Source organism: Galeopterus variegatus, unplaced genomic scaffold, assembly GCF_000696425.1.
Source record: "Galeopterus variegatus unplaced genomic scaffold, G_variegatus-3.0.2 Scaffold8958, whole genome shotgun sequence".
Classification (NCBI taxonomy): Eukaryota; Metazoa; Chordata; class Mammalia; order Dermoptera; family Cynocephalidae; genus Galeopterus; species Galeopterus variegatus.
The window spans coordinates 26,208-45,437 of record NW_007735069.1 but is presented as its reverse complement, the minus strand read 5'-3'; the positions used below and the strand labels follow the sequence as shown (position 1 = coordinate 45,437).

General features: G+C 36.2%; 2 protein-coding genes and 1 pseudogene across 2 annotated transcripts; all 3 read right to left on the bottom strand.

Annotated features, from left to right (window-relative positions):
- Positions 1–6,637: 6,637 nt before the first annotated feature.
- On the bottom strand, positions 6,638–7,576 carry LOC103608897 (taste receptor type 2 member 7-like). The gene has a single exon (XM_008593287.1). The coding sequence runs from the start codon at positions 7,574–7,576 to the stop codon at positions 6,638–6,640; it is 939 nt and encodes a 312-aa protein (XP_008591509.1).
- A 2,881-nt stretch (positions 7,577–10,457) lies between these two features.
- LOC103608900 lies at positions 10,458–13,034 on the bottom strand (annotated as a pseudogene).
- A 346-nt stretch (positions 13,035–13,380) lies between these two features.
- LOC103608899 (taste receptor type 2 member 9) lies at positions 13,381–14,318 on the bottom strand. Its single transcript, XM_008593289.1, is given in 3 exon segments — positions 13,381–13,778; positions 14,085–14,150; positions 14,153–14,318. Coding segments are annotated over 3 exon segments (630 nt in total).
- Positions 14,319–19,230: the final 4,912 nt, after the last annotated feature.

Below are 19,230 nucleotides of genomic sequence, written 5' to 3'. Positions count from 1 at the left end.
AAAATGTTTTCATGTCAGAGACTAAAAAAAAAAAAAAAAAAAAAAAAGAAAAAGAAAAGTGAAACAAATCTCTTGATAAAAAGTTACCCCTCCTCTTTAGGTTAAGTTTTATAACCTTAATGAATTTGTATCCCAATCTGAAGTATTTGCAAATGAACTCTTTTCAAATATCTCTTCAAATATCTCTTTGTTGTCTGTAGAATAAACAACAAATTCAATTTGCCATTCACAACCTCTTTTACAATCTGGAACTAACCCACATTTCCAGTTTTATCTTCCTCTATCTTCACTTTAGCCTTACCAGATTATTCAGTGTTCCTGAACTATTGAAAATACTAAGATCTGTGCATGGATTTAGCCATGCATTTCATTGTTTTCCCCCACCCCTACCCGCTCCAAGGTCCAGATTACATGCCACTTCCCTTTTCTCTCTTGCTCTGAGCTTTCAAAACGCCTTTTGCCACTTTTCTGATAGGGATCATCACTATGTGTTATGTCCAAGTGTAATCTTCCATTAGATTCTGAGTTCCTTAAGGGCGATAACAATGTTTCATTTACCTTTGTATGGCCAGTGCTAAGAACAGGGCCCCGAAAGACTGTTTAAAGACTGAAAGTGTTAATTTTGCATGTTTGGCCATAGGAGCTTAGTTATATGATCCTAAATGGAACAATGAAATCTTCCCTAAAAATAAATCCCTTCTGCCATACTTAAAGTTCCAGGCAGCAAATTTCCAGCCGTTTTAGAATAGCTCACTGTCTCTCTCTCTCTCTCTCTCTCTCTCTCTCTCTCAGGCAGCAAATTTCCAGCCGTTTTAGAATAGCTCACTGTCTCTCTCTCTCTTTTTTTAAGCCACATTTTAATTCCAGTCACAGAGAGCATTCTGCTACCTAATGATATTTTTAAGAGTAAAAGTTGGCATTTTTATATAAATTTAATTAAATGTTTTAAATTTTATCATACAGATAAAACATACCAGGTTATCCGGTTCTTTACCAGACACATAGAGGTCCTGATCAGATTTGAGGAAGAATTATTCCTACATGCAGTGATGATGGGCCTGGTTATCCGGACAGATTTTGTCTTTTGAAACGGAGCCACATGGTTGGTTACGAAGCAGGCAGAGAGACTACGGTTATCGCCAATGTCTGTCCAGAGAGGCAACAATTAGACTGACCATAAACCTGACCATTTATCCCTTACTATACAAGAACTGCTTTCTGAAGAAGCCAAATCTATGCATATTTCTACCTTTTTGTCATCCAGTTAATACCTGTGTTTCAACATCTGCTCAAAATCTGAATGACTGAAGAAAAAAGCTTGTTTACATTCACTGGATGAGTCATTCCGTCCACCCGAAATGTAAGATCCTTGACAGCTGCTAAGTTTATCTATCCCAATTTTATTCTTGAGAACTAGGAAAATAACCATAAGGCAGGTATGTGTCCCCACTGGAGCCACTGAGGAATTTGTCCCCCTAAGCCTCCACTCTCACTGGAAGATCATGATGGCATTTTTGTTGCTTTGATATTAGAGTCAGGTCAAATCCTGTGTTTAGAAGCTCTCAAAATATCTAGTTACTCTTCTTTTCCGATTCTGTCAAGTGAGTATAGATCCCTTTGGAGAGGACTCAGGATTGGGAAAACATCTACCACGAAAACTTGCAGTTACTTTTTCTGGTCTTTCCTCAGTGGGACCTGGCCTGCACTTCAACCAATGGACTTTTTGTAAAGTGACTTAGAGCTTGAAGCTTGAAGAGCAACAGTGATCTTCCATTGCAATAGCTTCTTGGCATTTCATTTTTTCCTTACATAATTCCCAAAGCCCTTCTACTTTCTATTTGAGTCCTAGGAACACTATTTTTACTAGCTATCACCACAGATTCCTGGGCATCAAGGGACTCTGATTGGCACTCTGGCTGGCCTTGCTGCCCTTATGGTAATGCTGGTTGAGTGCTGCATGGAGCAATTCCAACATACTCATGGACACTGGGAGCCCAGTCTCTTGGCAGCCTCTCCTACTAGTCAACTCAGGCCTGCAGAGAACAGCTGATTACTGAGTTCTCATGGATGCCAGTGTTCCTTCAACAGAGCGTTCACTATTGTTTCAGTGAAGGGGATGTCTTGTGGCATCTCCTGGGGAGCACAGTCAGGTGGTTGGTTCTTGGTTCTCATGTAGTTAATCTCTTCTGTCATTCTCATCTCCCTGAATGTCCTGATCCCTTCTTGTTCCATAATCCCTTCTATTATGTCAAGGAAGTTGTAGTAATTCCAACTTATATACTAGGCCATCATTGTGTCCAAGCTTCATGGGGCTATCCCAACAGAATATTAGGTCTGGATTTATGTGCCCTTGCCAGAATATCGAGTCCCAAGTCATTACTGAGGGCCTCTAAGTTAATCAGCTGTCCACGTACAAGCTAAAGTAAGAGCACTTCTTGGTTTACCACCTTCAAGACCCATTTCCGGCACATTCTCTTATTCCTGCTGAGATGTTAATATGTGATAGTATTAGATTAAAGCTATTTTCTTTTCTTTTTTTTAAATTTAATTTTATCTTGTCAATATACAATGTGGTTGATTATTGTGGCCCATTACCAAAACCTCCCTCCCTCCTCCCTATCCCACCTCCCTCCCAACAAAAAGCTATTTTCTTTTCTTTTTTTAAATTTAATTTTATCTTGTCAATATACAATGTGGTTGATTATTGTGGCCCATTACCAAAACCTCCCTCCCTCCTCCCTATCCCACCTCCCTCCCAACAAAAAGCTATTTTCTTTTAGAACAGGAACTGTACTTAATGGATTGGGCTATGCTGAAACTTCGGCCTGAAATAAGGAGTGGTGGGGCAGGTCTTGAAACGAACAAACATTAACTTGCCTCCGGTTATTTGAATAATATCCAGGAGTAAGGTGGCTGTTCTCTTGCAAGGGAGAGGGATCTGCTGCTGGTGGCCCTGAAGGTTTAGGGAACCTGGTGGTTTGATATTTTCAGCCTCGTCCACCTAAATATCCCTATCTCAGGCTTGAGGGTTCCACCATTTTAGGTTCAGGCCATGATATTTGACTTAATTGCTTCAGCAATTACCAGCCCTCTCTCATACTCGTATTATTAATATTACCCTCTCTATCAAAACATTTCAATTTGCATGCACTTACTATATCATCCAACTTAAAAGCAAAACCAACAAAAACACTACAGTTTTGCCTTCCTTTCATACTCAACTCTTTATTCTCCTTAACAACCAAATTTACTAAAAGTATTATATATTCACCATGTCTCTGCTTTTCCATTTCATTTCCTACTTGACCTTCCCCTCTGAATCTATCTTCTAACCCCACATTCCACCAACAGTGTTCTTATTAGGGTCACCAATTAAATCCATGTTGCCAAATCCAATGGTTACTTTGGCATGGAATTTAGTTTTTGTCAGCAGCATTTGAAAAGTTGTTCTCTCTCTCCCTGTAACACAGTGATGCCTGTGTAACATTTCCTGTGTCACATTTCCATTCCACCACATTTTCCTTGCTTTTTTCTTATATTCCTAGGAGCTCTTCCTCGTTTTCTTTTGCTGGTTCATTCTCCTCCATCTAACCTCTAAAGATTCAAATACCTTATGGCTCAGATCTGGTGTCACTTTTCCATCAATAACCTTTTTGTGTGTAATCTCATTTGTATGCCGATGAATTCCAAATTTGTATCTCTGACCTCTATCCTTAGTTACAGATTCATGTAGTCAATTTATTTGACATCTTCACTTGGTTATTCCATAGGCCTTTCAAAAATAATATGTAAAAAATAGAATTTTTGTTTCTATTCTCCGCTCCCTTTAACAGTTCCGCCTCAATCCTAGGTACCAGTGCACTGCTAGTTGTTAAAGTAAAAACAATCTAGAAGTTTTTTGAATCTTCTTTTCCTTCAATTCTGTCCCTTCACCTAATCCATTATCAAGACCTGTCAGCTTTACCTATGTCATATATATAACTCACTCATTAAAAATATTCCGTAACCACGTTGCCACCATCAAAGTGTGAACCCCTGTGATATCTCATATGGACGACTTACTATAATAACTTACTAGCTGGTCACCTTAATTGTACTTCTTCCGAACACATGCACTACTCATTCTTCTTATAACCAAAGTAAACAAATCTATACATAAATCAACTCATGTTGCACATGGTCTCAATTCCTTCAATATTCTCCCATTGCACTTATATTAAATCTAAATTACCTCTTGCAACCTACAAGGCCTTTTACGATCTTGGCTCTTATTTCCTGCTAGTCAGTCTTTACTATGCTCTGGCATTCAGACGCATATTGCTCTTTCTCCAGCACTTTCTCCTAAGGTCCTCACACTTGCTCTACCGCCTTTTTGAGATGTGATTTCTCCAGAATATTATACAGCTAGATTATATTTGTCATTCAAGTCTCAGCTCAGATTTCACTTTCTCAGGTAGGTCTATCCTGACTATGCTATATGAATATAAAGCTATCCTTCATCTCAGTTATGCTCAATTGCATTAATTATGACTTATAATTATTTATTTGTTTACTTTATCATTATTTGTCTTCCATGATGTTTTCCATGACTGTACATTCATGCGAGCCTGGGCTTCATCACATTTCATCTGTATTTCCAGAACCTGGAAATGCTGTCAAGTGCCTAACAGCCAGACATTTAATGTGTGAATGGGTATCTATTTATTAAGCAAGGAATAAAAACAGAAGGACAGAAAGTTGTCTGCATTCTCTGTAGTCCCTTCACTGCACTCTCTTAAAGAAAGCCTGAAAACTCTACCCTAAATACTGGGAGTAGAGGAAGCAGAAGAAATATTCCTTTCAACCCTGCATTGTCATCGTTGCATGACTTCTCAGAATTAACATAATCTCAGAAGATATACTTTGCTGCCTTGGCTACATCACCTTTATCTGAGATATGCCAGTAAGGAGACTTATGTACAGTTAGAAGTCACTGACGCTGCTACTCTTTCCACCTATGTCCTTTGCTTGGCTGTTGTCCACAGAGAAATAAAATGCAGAGATGAGGTGCTATATTTGCAATGTAAGTGGCTGCTCAAGTTTCTAGGGTCTACAATACAGAGACATCAGAGTGGAACTTCCAAGATTCCCCTTAGTACTCAGGGTTCTTTTGTTCCCATGCTTAATAAATCCATATAAACTGGGCCTCTGCTTAGGTGGGTTGTGGGAACAGGTATTCTTTTAGACAATATTAAAAGAAATGTAAGCTTCAGTCTATGCATCTCATTTTCCATTGTTTCTTTTTTCCCCTTTTTTATTTATTGAGACATAATTGGTTGTACATGTCTGTGGAGTACAGCATTGATTATCCATACCAGTGTGCAATTTCTATTGTTTCTTTAACTTATAAGGCACTACATAAATCTTTTAAAATTTATCAATTTAATCAATATGTATCTTTTGCACTGTCAGATTCAGAGAAGAAAAATTAACATACAAAAATAGTGTAAAAGTAATTTTGATTTTTACCAACTTTATTTGAGAATATTTAATATGTCTTTATTTATAAACATTGTGTTTTTCTGTATACAAAATTCACACTGCTCTAGGCTGGTTAGTAACAGAGCTGAACACCAAAAATATCTTTACCACAACACAATGATGTGATGGTAATGGAATGTCCCAAATAGATATCTCATAGATGTCTTATTTACAATCCAAATAATATTTCCCTGGGCTTTAGAGATGATCTGCATTGAATCAATATTTTCTTGACAGTTTTGATATTTTAACATCTCAATATATAAGCTTTTGATTGAAGATCTCATCATGGTATCTTGACAAACATTGTTTGGTGCAGTCCAAGTTTGCTAAAAGCAAACTTACGCATGTCTTTTGTGGAGAAATTTCTTTCAATAAGCAATCAATACTGGTTCTTTTTAGGTTCTTTAATTTACAGAAATTTTCTGCATAAATTTTTCCTCTCTCGCTTGTAGAATGTCTTTCATTCATTCATCTATGATCTCTGAACTTACTATGAAAATATTTATTTTAATCACTATTTATATCTTAACTATTTATAATCAGTATTAATTTCTGCCATGTTTATGGAATTCCACAGCATTTATTAAAGACTGTCACCTTATTGAGTCTTTCCCAAAGGTAGAGCTTAGTTAGATGATCTGAAAAGAAAAATCTAGCTAGGACCATAGGATGAACCAGCTGCTTTTCATAGCAATGCAAATGAAAGCAATATGCTATTACAGTTGTTCTGAATTAGTCACACAACTTTGCATCTGGAGAAACTATTTAGAATTGACTACGAAAATGCTCTCCCCTTCATGGTTAATATTAGAATATTAACTTCTATTTGTTCTGAAACTTGTAAAGAAAACACCGATTCTGAAGAGAGGAAGAAAGATAGAAGAGAAAGACGGAGAAAGAAAGAGAGACAAGGAGACAGATAGAGACAGAGAGATACAGAGGTACAAAGTCCGCACTACATGGGATTCTCTAAGTTGTAATTTTAGGTATTCTAAATAAATTTTAAGAGTAATTAACCACATGAAATGAACATTAATGCAAGAAGATAACTTTTAAAATCTTGTCTTCCATTTTCCTAGAAAACAATAGTTTTTTTCCCCATATCTGTTTATTTTTAGAATTTTCTTCTTTTTAGAATATATTTTACTTTCCAAAGCCCCCTTAGAGATGCTTGTCTTAACTTATTGTTTCCCAGTATTAGGATAAACGAATGGCTTGAGGGGCAGATTAGAGCTACCAACTCACCAAAAATCACAGCTAATTCACTCTCTGGCATAAAGTAGCTGGAGGTGGCTATGAGAAAGGCCAAATGGTAGGCAGCAAAAAGCAGGAGGAAGGAGATGACGGCTTTCAGGGCTCCCACGTGGGCCTCTGTGCTGGGGTCTCTGCACCCTGTGGCATTCAGCTGCATTTGCCTGATGTGTCTCCACAGGGAGAAGATCAAGAGGAGGAATGAGATCAGGGACACAGAGAAGGGGAACAGGGTTAACAGGTTGAGAAATATCTTGGTAGAAGAATATTGAGTCTTATTTATTCTGCATCTCCAAGTTAAGTTTGTTTTCCACTTTTTCTTGACACAATGCCTGAAATCATCATCCAAATTCCCAGCGAACGGAAGGCTAATAAACACAGACAGTGCCACGCACCCAAGGAGAATCCTGAGAATCACCCTGTCAATTTTCCACTTCATCCAGAGGAAACGGGGGTGGAAAAACTTAGCTATCTTGAGGAAATAGAAAATGCTGAGGCAGGTGGCAAACCAGACACTTAAGTGGTTGGTTAGTGTCCAGAAGAAGTCAACGATTCTCATTTGTTTACCGCTGGTATAGACATCTGGATACAGCACCAATATAAAACAATCTAACAGTATTATACTTAACAGACAAATTCTAGATATAGCCAGACTTGTGAGGATTAAATCAATGGAGAAAATCTTCTTATTCTTGACCCAGTCCATGCAGTTTACCAACCCAATGAACGCATTCCCTAAGATCCCCACTGAAAACTCTCCAGCTGCTATGAGCATTAAAGTACTCTCCAATTTATCTGGCATGTTTAAATGTAGAAATATATAGCTGGTTTCCAGTTGACCAGATGGAGTTTGAGATCTACACCTGCTTCTTAGATTTTGCTGTAATTTTCTTTACCTCGTTCATGGAAGTCTGTCTTGTGATGGAGATTGGAATGATAAATGAAGACTGCCTCTATCTTCATTAAATCCTAATTAGTCCTGACAAGCAGTGTGGTTGGCGATCCTTGGCCTCACCACTGTGTTTTCATTCACCTTCTCAGCAAGCAGGCTGTTCTTTTCCACATTTGGCTAATTTAGGCTCAGCTACTGTTACGTAAGATGCAAATTGGGTCAATTCCCTTTCATGTTCCTGCACTCTCTTTCTGAGTCTAGGTTTTACAAATTTGGATTCATTAATCTGTGATACATACTAGTAACCTCAGTAGGGTTGCCAGATTTATCACATAGAAGTGCAAGACACTCTGTTAAATTTGAATTTCAGATAAACAATGAACAATTTTTTAGAGTATTTTCAAATTGCATGAGATTAGTAGCTTCGGGAAGTACCGAAGTTTAAATTTAATTGGGTGTCCTGTATTTTATCTGACAGAATTAAACCTCAAGGATTGGCAAGCAATTAGAAAATTGGCAAAAACTAAAATTTGTGGAAGAATCTTCATTTTGTTGAATGGTAATATTGATTCTTAGTAAAGAATCCAAAATTTTGGTTTATAGTGAGAGCTTTTTATTTTCAGAAAATTTAAAAGGTTAACACTAAATATATTTGGTTCAAAACTTTTTTTTAGCTCATTATCTTGATTGTTCTGATGAACAATTATATGGCACAATGCTTGTTGAAATAATGCATTGTCTTATTGGTCAGGTAACATTTAATGGTCACTTAGTTTGTGGTGCTGTATGTAATATGTTGAAGGAGCTGTAATAAAAAGGACTATCGATTACCCTATAGCTTTTTCTTTTCATTTAAGATGCTCTCAAGGAAATTTTGGGAGGTGCTGGATATGTCTGTTACCTTGACTGTGGTGGTGGTATTGTGGGTGTTTGGCTATGTTCAAACTCATGAAATTGTACACATTAAATATGCAGTTCTTTGTATATCAATTTTACCTCAATATAGCTGTGTACACAAATACTGTTAGTCAACTGCATAACCCATAAATATGTATAATAAAAAATAAATATTTCTTATGAAAATAAATGAAAAATAAAGTTCTCAAGGGCAGTTGTATTTGTGAGAGAGAACAGAGTAAAATCCTGTATTTCATTCTACTCTCCACCCTCCTCCATACCAAATTGCATCTATCTAGCCCTTTCCCTCTTTTAGCAAGAGACTCAGATTAAATTTACTACATCTTTACAGACTAAATCCTGTTTTAAAAGAGCATCTTTAATTTAGAGTGACTGAGAAACGCTTCACTACATAGTACTTCCATGGGATAATTCTTGGGCACTCACACCTTCCTGGGAGTTCATGTCTCCTCTCATTCTTCTTAAAGGACAAACCTTCATTTCTGAGATGCAGTCCTGATGTTTGGACAAAGGGCATGACTATGTAGCCGTGTCCACAGGCAACTACTTTCCTCTGATTTGGGAAGTGATCCCTGACCCGGACATATCATTTCTACTTCATAGTGCATCCTAGTAAGTAAAGCACCCACAGTAACTAGAATAATATCTTTGCCCAAATAATTTTAGACTAATTTTTAGAGAAATAAGTGTAGATTTTATGCGTTCCAGTGATGTAAGCGTGGAACTTATATGAATGTTACAGTTAAGAAAAAATTCTGCAAAAGAGCATTTTGTCACAAGCCTATTACTTTGAACCCCAGCCACTGTGGTCACTGAGAATACCTGAAATAATGGAGACACAGAAAACAAAACATGGAAGAAAAAAACTTCAGATCAATAAGGTGAAACCTTCACAGAAGCATTAATCCTTTAAAACATTTATTTTATCTTAACCTTCAGAAAAATATAAAGTTTATGCCAGCATAGAATATACAGGTACCTTGTAAAATATATTAATATATTCCATTAAAAGAACATGTATTCTCCTGTCTTACACAACAAATAGCATAATATATTAGAAATACATTGATGAAGTTTATATACTTAAGAATGTAAATACCAGTATTTTGCACAATAGTAGGCAAAACCAGAATTAGACACAGGAAATGGTGGGAGTAAGAGCAAAAACACACAGCCAGATCAGAACAGCCCTCCCTCGCTGTGCCAGACCAAACGTGCAGTAACGTTCGAGCGAGAAGGGGTTGGTGTTCACAGCAGAATGACATTTAGTAATGATTCCTATTTTTCTTCTTTTTTTTCTTTTCTTTTCTCTAATGCAGTCTATATTTGTTATGTGAAGATCCGAGTTCCTAGTTCACAACCTAGATGGGAGGAACTCAGCAGAGTCATGAATGGAGCACAACTAAGGCCAGCAATGAAAACGTATGACAGAAGAAAATGAGAAACCAGGAAGGCAGCTCAGGTGCAGTTTCCCAGAGTAAAATCCTAAAAGAATCTAACTAGGCAATACACGCCTAACATTTGCATTGAGAAGGCAAGGAGAGAAGATTGAGCTCTGAGATTCTTGGATAAAAGGGAGTGTAGAGATGAGAATGTCTGGGCTATAAAGAACTATAAAGGATGTATTCATTAGTTTGCTAATGGGTCCTGATAACACTCAAAGATGTGCATCCAAAATAAATGAAAAACTGGAAAGAAATGAGAGTGGACCTAAAAAAAATTAGAAAATACTAAGGTACTTCAAAAAGGTTGTGGGAAAGTGGACTTAAAAGATAGTACAAATCTTTCCAAGATTTTTTTGAAATACCCTCTTTAAATTTGCTTTTAAAGACCATTTATAAAACTAAGATTTTACATCATGAAGGCTATTTTTCTACACGTCAGCATCCTGACATGCCTGCCTCAGTTTGTTATTTACATTAATTAAAATAAGTGAGTGACCCAAGGGATAAAGAATTGCTACTATTTCTCCAACCATCATAGCTAACTTTCTCTCATAAGACAGCTAAAGGTCATCAAAAAAGAAACCACATAGTATATAAAAAGGAAGAAGAGAAAGAAGTCACAGTTTTCATGGCTTTTACATGGGCCTCTGCACTGGGGTCTCTAAAGCCTGCAGCACTGAGTTTCATTTGCTTAGTATGTCTCCACAGGGACATTATTAAAAGGAAAAATGAGATCAGAGACACAGTAACCGGGACAATTGCAAACAGGTTAAAGAGAGTCAATGGGTCGAAGCATTGAATTGTACTTACATGAAACATTTCAGTGGTATTTGTTTTATGTTTTGCAGTTTCAGGAAACCCATAATTACAACTCAGAACCACTACTATTATAAGGCCGATCAACAAGGCAGTGGGGAAGCCCCCCAGCAGGACCCCATGAACCACCCTGTTAATTCTCCACTTCAGCCAGAGAAAAAGTGGATGAGAGAAATTGGCTATCTTGAAAAAACAAGACATTGAGGCAGCTGGCAAGCCACATACTTAAATAGTTGGCAAGAGTCCAGAAGGTATAAATGACGATCTTTATTATTTTTATAAACGTCTGGGTAGAGTATCATTATAATGCTGTTTAGTACCATTACACAGATCAAACACATTCCGGAGACAGCTAAATTATGAGAATGGAGTCAATTGAGATCATTTTTTTCTTAATTCAGTCAATCCAGTTGACTAGTCCAATGTATCCATTCCCCACCATTCCTTTTATGAGTTTTCCAGTTATTATAATGGTAAAGATGTTGTTTTTAGTACTGATAATGTGTGTAGAGAGAAAACCCTGATCTCAGATATCACGGCAGATGGGCTAATTTGCAGATGACCAGCTGGGACAAAATAGATAAATGTTTCAAATCATGCAATAATGCTTTCATCTGCCATTATGTTGACTTTAAAATCATTCCAGAAGTGTCCAGCTCTCTTCTGAAACAGAATTGTTTCTATATTCATGAACAGTAAACCAACTGATTGCTCCAAATGAGCATCTTGACTAGTTATTTATAGCCTGGGTAAATTATAATTATTACCCTTTAGCAAGCGATAACCGAATGTTTGGCTAAAATTGCTTTCATGAAAATTTTAAAAGATTTCATTTCTTGAATTTAAGATAGGCTTCTTGCTGTAAGTTCTCTATATTTGGATCTGTCAAATTGAGTTTTTCATAGAAAGTCAGAAAAAGCAGATGAAAACGTGTGTTTAATAAAAATCAAAATGTGTAAATGAAACTTTATATCCATTACCATAAGTTATAAATTATCCACAAGTCAGGTATCTTGGTAGAAATAGATTTTCGTTTTGGAAATGATCGATACAATCAGATTACAGAGAGTTAACATTCAGTCAGAGGTTAATAACTTTCATCTTCATTTAAATGGTTAATCAGGAAATGGTATAGTACAAATCTAATTGTGTATGTCATAGTGTTATTAGTCAGACAGGCACACAGCAATATTTACTAAGAATTTGCTCTTCATGCAGTTGTTTATTAGAAGTGAAGAATGTCAGATAAAGATATGTTATCTTCAGTTTTACTTAATATGAGAAATACCCTCCAGGACAATTCACTTCCTGAAATATTGTCTCTTAGATAATAAGCATTTTCATCTAAAATTAAGGAAATTCACACTTTGCATTATCTTAGTCCCAATCAACTCCTTTTATAAACTTTATGATCTCACAGTATAGTCATTTCTCTAGATGGGGGCATCACACAAAAGTAATAAATAATGTGTTTTACCAACAATATTTCCAGGGAATAGGACAAATCCTACTATTTAGAAAGAACTTAGATCTATTCATTTTTTTTGGGAAACATGACTTAGCCCACAATACATTTGAATGTAGGTAATAGAGATCACAATAAACTATGGTTCTTCTTCTATTTAAATACTTTAATAATGTAAACAACATATATAGTATTTTTCCATTTTTTACATGTGTATAATGTATAATAGGAAAGCATGATTTTAATAATTTAAAGAAACCTAGTTATCTGTAAAACATTACCAGAAACAAAATAGAAAAGGAAGTGATGTCAATGGAAAAACATGTCAAAGATTTCTGAGTTGGAAGGGTAGAGAGAACATTCCAAAGAATCTTTAGGAACTAACCCCTTAAACTGCCATCACCAGGTAGGGTTATTTATGAAACAACCTGACGACTGGGACTCTCAACCTTCTTTTTCAAGGTGGTTCTAGGATTCACGTTCCTAACTCTACCAATGCCCCTTTCCTGGTCAAATCTTCATTCTTGAGATCATACTCATATATCATGCTAGGTAGAATCTTACCGAAGACTGTTTTTCTCTCCTCCTGATGAGGACAAACTTTTCCATAAATGGAGGGGATAGCACAGAAAATATACTTTGGTTCAAAGAACACAAGTTTATTAACGTCCTTGATTTTATAGGAATGGCTGATGAGTTCTAAAATCTCTTTCCCACAACCCATTTGTCTGAAATTCTTCTACTCACTGAGTTCAAGGCCTTTTCCAGCATATGGCAGAAAGAAATAGAACCTGTTTCCATTCAGGCAGCGACATGAAATGTTAGTGTGGGTTTTAGATTCATTTTCCCTGTGAAGACAAAGAAAACATATGTGGTTCAATGATGACGTTAGGTTCAAAATTATACAAGAGGAAATGTGAAGGAACACAAAAAGAATCTTTAGAATAAGAGTAGATATTAATAATTTCCAATAGCACATTTAAAGAAATGAATGTAGATACTTTGGAGAAGGGAGAAAGTCTTCTGCTGATTTCTTTCTGCTTGTAATTCAGGATACTCTCTAGGGTGCTCTATGGAACAAAGTGTTTCCTTCCTTTGTGGAAATCCTTTACAAAACTTAACATGTACAAAAAAGCTTCTTTCAGCTTGTTACTCTCTACTATCAGGATGAATGCATGGCCTGATGGGGAAATGACAGTCATTATGCCACCAGCCATCACCACTAATCTTCTCTGAGGAATCAGAAAGCTAGAGGTGATTACAGGAAAGACTGCATAGTACACAATAGGGAGGAGCAGAAAGAGTGCCACCGCCTTTATGGCCCTCCTGTGGGCCTCAGTGCTGGGGTCTCTTGACCCTGTGACATGAAGTTTCATCTGTTCGGAGTGTCAGAATAGGGACAAAAGTAACAGGAAAAATGAGATCAGGCAAAGAATAAAGGGAACTATAGCCCCAGGTTCAGAGTCATCTGTTTGATGACATTTGGAATTTTATTCACTTTGAATTCCCAAGTAATATTTTCTTCATGACTGGCCTTGAAGAAGTGATGCCACATGTCATCTTTCATTGAAAAACTAATAATTAAGGAGATCAGAAAGGATACTAGAAGCATCCCAAGGATGATTCTCTTGATCTTTAGATTCAGGCATAGAAAAAAATGGGTGGAATGTGTTGGCTATCTTGAGTAAACAGAAGGTGCTGTGGCAAGAAGTAAACCAGACACTTGAATTATTGGCAAGTGTCCAGAAAACATCCAGAATGTTCAGTAGCTCACCACTGTCATCTGCATCTGGAGAGATCAGCATAATGAAGCCATTTGAAGATATTACACACAACAACAGACTCTGGAGATGGCCAGGCTGGTCAGGATGATGTCAGTCAAGGAGATATCCCTCCTTTTGAACCAGCTGATGCAGTTAACTAGTACAATGAATCCATTTCCCCAGATCCCTATAGTCAATTCACCAGCAACCAAAATCATATATATTACCTGTACTGTACTTGGCATGTTAGCAGGGAATTCTGATTTTGAATATCATCAATCATACATTGACTTCCAGCTGACCAATGAAGAACAGTGTATATGTCTGCCACTTAGAACATGATGCAATTGTCTTTATCTCTCCTTTTTGTCAGCCATGATCTAGGTCAAGAAGATAGCCAGTTCTGCTCAGGGCTAAAACTACCTAAAGAATCAACCAATTGAAGCCAGTAATTTCCTTTGTGTGTAGTGGTGATTGATGTAAAATCCAAATCGAAATGGATCTGATTTCTTGAAACTGCATAATCTTTCTCATTTTAAGCTCTCTATATTTTGGATTCATCAATCTGAACTGTTGACCAGAAATTCAAAAAGGAATCAATTAACTGGAAAATACGGCTAAAATTTAATTTGAGATAGACTATTTCAGCATCATTACCATCTCTAATGACTTGAAAAGTACCCCAAATGTGTGATCTATTTTGTACAAATGAAGATTTTAGAGCTTAAAAATAATTGTGAACTTAAAGTTTAGACAGTTAACATTAATAATTTCATCCTCAAAGTAACACATTGGCTTTATTAGTTAGGATAATTAAGATAGGTCAATAGAGTTTTTTGTTTTTCCTTAAAAAGCACAGCTATTTGACTTCTAGCTCTTTCCCTCTGTGATGCGGTAGACAGAGCACTGCAGATACGGTAGTAGTGCCAGTTATTTCTAAGAGTTTGATCTCAGAATCCATATTTGTATGCAACCTACTATGGTTTGTTAAAATATGAATGTAATCTTCTTTATAATACCTTATCTTATAGAAACCCAAATGATTTACTTTTAAAAACAGCATGATAATATAGTGCAAATAACAGTCACGTGTCACAGTATAACAACTGATTCAAAACATTTAGAACTAAGTTTCAACAGGACAGAATTTTGCTTAATAGAATTTACATTTTCTTTCTTTACTTTAAAATTGTTTTCATAGCCTACAGAATTGGTTTTACATGGTACCTATATATTTTTTGTATTGGTTATGAATATTCACGGGTACGAAGCTGATTGTCACCACTCATGCCCAAGATGTGACGGCCCGATCCATACTGGCAGCATGCCCATTACCATAAATTGTGATTATACCCTGTATCCCCCACCCAGTTACCTTTGACCTCCCTCCCCAACCCCTTTTCCCCACTCCCCTTTTATTCCTAGGTATGCTTTCTCCCTCTGCAAGTCCAACGCACCACTGTGGTCTTTCTTTCCTTCTTTCTTTCTCTCTTAGCTCTGACTTATGAGTGAGCACATGTTCTATTTCTCCCTGTGTGCTTTGCTTATTTCACTCAACATAAATTTCTCCAAGCTCATCCATGTTGTTGTAAATGGCGGAATTTCATTCCTTTTTATGGCAGAGTAGTACTCCATGGTGTATATATACCACATTTTCCTTATCCAGTTGTCCATCCATGGACCTTTAGGTTGGTTCCATATCTTGACTATTGTGAATGGAGCTAAGATGAGCATGGGAGTGCAGGCATCCCTTTGACATGATGATTTCCATGACTTTGGTTATATACCCAGAACTGGGATTGATGGATCATATGGAAGATCTATCTGTAGTTGCTTGAGAAACCTCCACACAGTTTTCCATAGTGGTTGTACTAATTCACATTCCCACCAAGAGTGTAGGAGTGTTCCCTTCTCTCCACATCCTTGTCAGCATTTGCTATTCTCTGTCTCTTTGGTTATAGCCTGTCTAATTAGGGTGAGGTGGTATCTCAATGTGGTTTTAATTTGCATTTCCCTGATGACTAGTTGAGCATTTTTTTCATGTACTCATTGACCATTTGTATGCCTTCTTTGAACAATGTCTATTTAGCTCCCTTACCCATTTTTTAGTTGGGTTATTTGTTTTTTTTACTGTGTAATTGCCTGAGTTTAGTTGGGTTATTTGGTTTTTTTTACTGTGTAATTGCTTGAGTTTCTTGTATATTATGGATATTAATCCCTTGTCAGACGCATAGTTAGCAAAAATTTTCTCCTACTCTGTTGATTGTCATTTCACTCTGTTAATTTTTTCCTTTGCTATGCAGAAGCTTTTCAGTTTGATATAGTCCCATTTGTTTACTTTTTTCTTTTGTTGCCTGTTCTTTCAGGCTCATGTTCATAAAGTCTGTTTCCAGACCTAGGTCCTGAAGTGTTTCACCTCTATTTTCCCTTATTAATTTTACAGTTTCAGGTCTTTTACTTAAGTCTTTAATCCATTTGGAGTTGGTTTGATTCTTCTGCATATGGATAACCAATTTTCCCAGCACCACTTATTGAAAAGGCAGTCTTTTCCCCAAGGTATATTTTTGTTGCCTTTGTCCAATAACAGATGGCTGTAATCCTAAGGGATGATTGCTGGGTTCTTTATTCTGCTTCACTGGTCTGTCTATTTTTATGCCAGTACCATACTGTTTTGGTTACTATAGCTTTGTAGTATAATTTGAAGTCAGGTAGTGTTATGCCTCCAGCTTTATTATTTATTTATTTATTGCTCAGGATTGCTTTGGCTGTTTGGCATCTTTTGTTATTCCAAATGAATGTTGAGATTGTTTTTTCCATTTTGTGAAGAATGTCATTGTTATTTTGATGGGGATTGCATTGAATCTGTAGATCACTTTGAGTAATATAGACATTTTCACAATATTAATTGTTCCAATTCAAGAGCATGGAATGTCTTTTCATCTTTTTGTGTCTTCTTTAATTTCTTTCAGTAGTGGTGTGTAGTTCTCATTATAGAGATCTTTCACCTCTTTGATTAAATTGATTCTTAGGTATTTTTTGTTGTTGTTGACTGTTATAAATGGGCTTGCTTTCTCGATTTCTCTTTCTGTTAGCTCATCATTGAAGAACATAAATGCAACTGATTTGGGGGCATTTATTTTATATCCTGCCACATTACTGAAATTATTAACTAGCTCTAGGAGTTTTTTTATAGAGTCTTTTGGTTTTTCTATATATAGTATCATGTCATATGAAAATAGGCACAGTTTGACTTCATGTTTTCCAATCTGGATGCCCTTTATTTCTTTCTCTTGCCTGATTGCTCTGGATAGTACTTCCAGTAGTATGTTAAATAGAAGTGGTGAGAATAGGCGTACTTGTCTTGTTCTTAAGGGAAAAGCCTTCAGTTTTTCCCCATTCACAATGATACTGGTGGTAGGCTTCTCATAGATGGTTTTTATTGTGTGGAAATCCTTTCCTTCTATGCTTAATTTCTTGAGAGTCTTTATCATGAAAAGATGTTGAATTTTGTCAAATAATTTTTCAATGTCTAGTGAGATAATCATATGGTTTTTGTCTTTGATTTTCTTGATGTGCTGTATCACATTTATTGACTTTCATATGTTGAGCCATCCTTGCATCCCTGGAATGAATTCCACTTGATCATGGTGTATAATGTTTTTGATGTGTGGCTGTATTCTAATTGCTAATATCTCGTTGAGGACTTTTGCATCTATGTTCATGGAGGATATTGGCCTGTAATTTTCTTTTTTTGTTGTGTCTTTATCTGGTTTTGGTATCAGAGTTATGTTGGCCTCATAGAATGAGTTTCGGAAAATGGATTCTGTTTCAATTTTTTGGGATAGTTTGAGGAGGATTGGTATTATTTCCTCTTAAAGATTTGATAGAATTCAGCTTTAAAGCCATCCGGACCTGGGCTTTTCTTAGTTGGAATTTTGCTGATTACCACGTCAATCTTGTTGCTTTTTATTGATGTGTTCAGGTTTTCTATCTCTTCTCAGTTCAGTCTGGGTTGTTTGTATGTGTCCAGAAACTTATCCATATCTTCCAGGTTTTCATATTTGTCGTCATACAGTCATTTATAATAGTCTCTAATGATTCTTTGTATTTCTGTGGTATCAGTTGTAATGTCTCCCTTTTCGTTTCTGATGTTTGTTATTTGGGTCTTCTCTCTCTCTCTCTCTCTCTCTTTTGTTAACCTAGCTAATGGTTTGTCTACTTTATTTATCTTCTCAAAGAACTAACTTTCTGTTTTGTTGATCTTTTCTATTGTTTTTTGGGTCTCTATTTCATTTAGGTCTGCTCTGATCTTAATTATTTCCTTCCATCTACTACTTTTAGAATTGGATTGCTGTTGTTTTTCAAGTTCTTTGAGGTGTAGTGTTAGCTTGCTTATTTGAAGTATTTCCATTCTTTTGATGTAAGTATTTATTGCAATAAATTTGCCTCTTAGTACTGCTTTTGCAGTATCTTACAGATTTTGGTATGGTGTGTCTTTATTTTCATTAGCTTCTAGAAATTTTTGATTTACTGTTTTATTTCTTCTAGGACCCATAGATCATTCAGGAGCCTATTGTTTAGTTTCTGTGTATTTGTATAGTTTTCAGGTTTTGCCTGTTATTAATTTCCAGTTTTAATACATTATGGTCTGAAAAGATACTTGGAATGATTTCAGTTTTTTAAAATTTGCTGAGACTAGAATTGTGGCCTAATATGTGGTCTTTTCTGGAGAATGTCCCATTGCTGATGAGAAGAAAGTATATATTTAATTATTGGGTGAAATTGTCAGTATGTATTTACCAGGTCCAGTTGGTCTAAGGTGTTGTTTAAATCCTGTGTCTTTTTGTTGATTTGCTGCCTAGAAAATTTGTCCCACACTGAGAGAGGGATGTTCAGGTCACCCACTATTAATGTATTAGGGCCTATTTCTTTCTTTAGTTCAAAGAGTGTTTGCTTTATATATCTGGGTGCTCCAGTTTTGGGTGTATACATATTTATGGTTATGTCTTCTAGCTGGATAGATCCTTTTTGTCATTATATAGTGGCTTTCTTTGTCTCTTTTTATGTTTTTTGGTTTAAAGTCGATTTTATCCAATATAAGAATACCTATTCTCATTCATTTTTGGTTTCTGTTTTCATGATATATCTTTTTCCATC